Source organism: Hyla sarda, chromosome 7, assembly GCF_029499605.1.
Source record: "Hyla sarda isolate aHylSar1 chromosome 7, aHylSar1.hap1, whole genome shotgun sequence".
Classification (NCBI taxonomy): Eukaryota; Metazoa; Chordata; class Amphibia; order Anura; family Hylidae; genus Hyla; species Hyla sarda.
This window is the reverse complement of record NC_079195.1, coordinates 23,445,461-23,449,711: the sequence shown is the minus strand read 5'-3', so window position 1 is coordinate 23,449,711 and position 4,251 is coordinate 23,445,461. Positions and strand designations below refer to the sequence as shown.

Here is a 4,251-nt window from a genome sequence, read left to right as displayed (position 1 = left end):
AGAGACAAGCTTTCAGGATTCCTCCCTTTATCAAGTCCAATAGTCAAGGACTAATTATCAAAGGACTTTATAAATTATCAGGGAGGAATCCCGAAAGTTTGTCTCTACAACATTCTGTTAGTCCAATAAAAAAGGTATTACAATCTGCATCACTGGACCAATACGGCTCCTCACATTTACTATACAGATATACACATACCTGAAGATGGTTTAGAACCCTGTGATGTCACACATGCTTGTGATGATGTCACCGTAAGCTGTACAAGGAGGTGCGCGCCGGCCGCAGTCTCTTCAGTGTGTTTTGCATTCACAACCTGTGGTGCAAAGTGTTTCTTAGAGAGTTTCTATTTGCGATAGAGAATTCGAGATTTTGACCGTTCCTTGTCTGAAGAGAGAACCACAAGGTAAGTCTCAGCCTCTTCGATTCATACATACACAGGGCATTTTGTTTGTCAGGATTTTTTTTTATTGTTGTTGCTTTTTTTTAGAGAAAAAAAAACAAGAAATGAATTTCCAAAAGAAATAAGAAAAGTTATATTCCTCATAGCATTGTGATAATACTTGGCTTAGGCATTAAACATAATAAAACGCACAGATAGTATCATGACCAGAGCTTTTTCTTGCAAAATTGCTAAAATGCAATTATGCCCAAAAAAGCCCCCAAGAAAAAGAGTCCTAATTCATGAAGTTCTAAAAGATATAAGTCTATGAGAAAGATTTGGTGGTGTAGTAAAAGAATGACAGAAAGATTAGGGCAGAAATATAATAGTATATAATAATATTCTGTGTACTAACAATAGAAATACTCCGGGTACTCCGAAAGGGAAAATGTTCAAATCAACTAGTGGCAAAAAGTCATATAGGGGACGGATAGATCCCAATGAGGTGGGGTAGGTTCATTATTAGTAAATGTATATAGCAGGATAGCCCAATTGTATCTACAGTATGAAGTTCCCATGGCCCAGTGACCATACAGCCAAGCCCTTATAATCCGCCATTACTAGGACCGGACAGGTTCAGGGTTATCGGATATTGCTAGGACCGGACAGGTTCAGGGTTATCAAATATTACTAGGACCGGACAGGTTCAGGGTTATCAGATATTACTAGGACCGGACAGGTTCAGGCTTATCAGATATTACTAGGACCGGACAGGTTCAGGGTTATCAGATATTACTAGGACCGGACAGGTTCAGGTTATCAGATATTACTAGGACCGGACAGGTGCAGGGTTATCAGATATTACTAGGACCGGACAGGTTCAGGGTTATCAGATATTACTAGGACCGGACAGGTTCAGGGTTATCAGATATTACTAGGACCGGACAGGTTCAGGGTTATCAGATATTACTAGGACCGGACAGATTCAGGTTATCAGATATTACTAGGACTGGACAGGTTCAGGGTTATCAGATATTACTAGGACCGGACAGGTTCAGGTTATCAGATATTACTAGGACTGGACAGGTTCAGGGTTATCAGATATTACTAGGACCGGACAGGTTCAGGTTATCAGACATTGGAAACCTCTGGGAAGACGTCTCCATATAAAACACTTATAGAGAAGTGTCTTCTTCTGAGGCTGCGATGGTCTTAGTGTTATCTTGTGGTTCTGTGCTGGACATTTCTGCTCTGTATGAAGGATCTATTGTATAATGACAGGAATGATGACATGTTGTCTAATGTCTTCACTTATCTCTCTCTCTCTAGTGTTTTCAGGCTCTGACCTGTGACCATGGCCTCTCCACAAGACCCATTGCTGAAGGAGGAGGAAGAAGCAATGGAGGACCATAGTGATATGGATGTAGAAAAGGGCGATATCCCTGAGAGGCAGAACCTGCCATCTCTAAGCGTGATGTCCACCGCACGTTCCATCATCACCGTAGTGATCCTCGCCTTTGTTAATTTGCTCATCTATGCAAATCGCTCCAGCGTGGCGGGGGTGCTGCCTTATATACAGAAAGCATATGACACCAATGCTAGTCTGTCCGGCTTATTGAATACATTGTTCATTGGAAGCTACGTGCTGGTCGCACCAATTGCCGGATATCTGGGCGACCACTGTAATAAGAAATATACTGTCTGCGCAGGAGTCATCGTTTGGCTGAGCATGACACTTACCCTGTCATTCATCCCTGACGGGTATTTCCTGCTCTTCCTGCTGACGAGTGGGCTGGTTGGAGCCGGAGAGGCGACTTTCTGCACCATCGCCCCCTCCATCATTGCAGACCTTTTTACAAGTGACCAGCGGACCCGCATGCTGAACGTGTTTTACTCCGTCATACCTGTAGGCTGCGGACTAGGATACATCATCGGGCCCAAAGTGACTGATGCAGCAAGGGGCGATTGGCACTGGGCGTTTCGGGTCACCCCTGGCCTGGGCCTCATAGCTGTGGCTTTGATGCTTTTGGTCACAAAGGAGCTTCCAAGAACGACTACAAACGGGAAGAAGAACAACAAATCCCAGAAGTTTGCCAAATGGACGACAGATCTGAAAAAACTATTTAAAAATCGAAGCTTCATGTTAACCACCATGGGATCGACAGCTGTATCCTTCATAGTGGGAGCCATAGGTGTATGGGGTCCGTCATACCTGACCCACGCACGAACACTCCTACAAGAGAAGGACCCTTGCCGTGCTGAACCGTGTGACTATCACGACATCCTAATATTTGGTGTGGTTACAGTCGTCTCCGGCATTCTGGGAGTTGTAGCAGGGTCGGAGATAAGTAAAAGATATCGCAAATCCAACCCACGGGCGGACCCGCTTGTGTGTGGCTGCGCGATGATGCTCTCCGCCCCTTTTCTTCTATTGGCATTGACTTTTGGCAACATCAACCTCGTTGCCACCAACATCTTCATCTTCATCGGAGAGACGCTTCTGTCAGTAAATTTCACCCTCATATCTGACATTATACTAAAAGTAGTAACTCCGTGGAGGAGATCTTCAGCTCTGGCCGTGCAGATGACAATCTATCACCTCCTAGGTGACGCCGGCAGCCCGTACCTCATCGGCCTGATATCTGACACCTACGAACGAGGATATGCCAAATCCCCTCTTCTGAAATACCGCAGCCTGGAGTATGCCCTCATGACCTCCACCATAATGGCAGTCATCGGAGGGGCCTTCTTCATGGCCACGGCCCTATTTATAGAGAGGGACGAAAAAGAAGCAGAGATGGAATCAGAACCTCCGTCATCCTCCTCCTCCTCACTGCTTCCTGCCGATGAGGACCGCGCTTCAGACTGAGGAAAAGTCATTGCTTACCTTTATCTCGTTTACTTCATTAAAAAAAAAATTAAGAAAAAAATTGCTGCATTTGTTCTATGTTCCACTTTACCCCTTAAAAAATATTCTCTACCGACCCAACTGTGTCCAAACCCCAAATAGAAAAATGTAAATCTCCTCCCAAGACCTTAAAAAGACTTTTAATAACAAGAGGGATATATATGAGTGTGTATGTGTTTGTGTATATGTGCTTGTGTATGTATATGTGTATATGTGTGTGTATGTGTTTGTGTGTATGTGTTTGTGTGTATATGTGTATATGTGTGTATGTGTTTGTGTATGTGTATGTGTTTGTGTATGTACATGTGTGTATGTGTGTGTATTAGGGCTGCACGATATGTGTAATTGTGTTTATGGAGGTAAATATCGTGATTTCGATATTATAAACAAATGGTGAAGTTCCCCCTATTTAACCCCTTAAGGACCCATGACGTATGGATACGTCCCCGCACCCTGGGCTTTAAGGACCCATGACGTATGAGTACATCCTGGCGGTTTCCAGGCCCTGCCGCGCGCCGGGCAGAGATCGGAAGCGGATGCCTGCTGAAATGCTTCAGCAGGCATCCAGCGCAAACGCCGAGGGGGGCCATGTAGGCCCCCCCATGTCAGCGATTGTCGCAAATCGCGAGGGAAATCGCCCCCTGCGATCTGCGGCGATACCGGGCTGATCGGGTCTCTGGGACCCGACCGCCCGGTAATTTTGCATGATCCCGGCTGTCACAGACACCCAGGACCATGCTGGAGTATAGGAGCAAGGTGGCAAGCCTGCCACCTCCTCCTATCCCCTGCGATTCCTCGGGGGGGGGGGGGGGTTACTTCCTCCCGCCCTGCCGAGTCCCTGGAAGTCCAGAGAGAACGGGAGGAAGACCGGAGGATGCAGCGGGGGACGGGGGAGTGCTGGGGCCCGGCCCCGGTACTTACCTCGTCCCTGAAGACCCGGATCCCGGCGGCGGAGACGGCGGC

At 46.6% G+C, this 4,251-nt stretch overlaps 1 protein-coding gene across 1 annotated transcript; it reads left to right on the top strand.

The window, feature by feature from the left end:
• The first annotated feature begins 267 nt into the window (after positions 1 to 267).
• LOC130281984 (protein spinster homolog 1-like) lies at positions 268 to 3,300 on the top strand. The gene is made up of 2 exons (XM_056529789.1): positions 268 to 404; positions 1,710 to 3,300. The coding sequence occupies exon 2, from the start codon at positions 1,735 to 1,737 to the stop codon at positions 3,247 to 3,249; it is 1,515 nt and encodes a 504-aa protein (XP_056385764.1). The 5' UTR covers positions 268 to 404; positions 1,710 to 1,734; the 3' UTR covers positions 3,250 to 3,300.
• Positions 3,301 to 4,251: the final 951 nt, after the last annotated feature.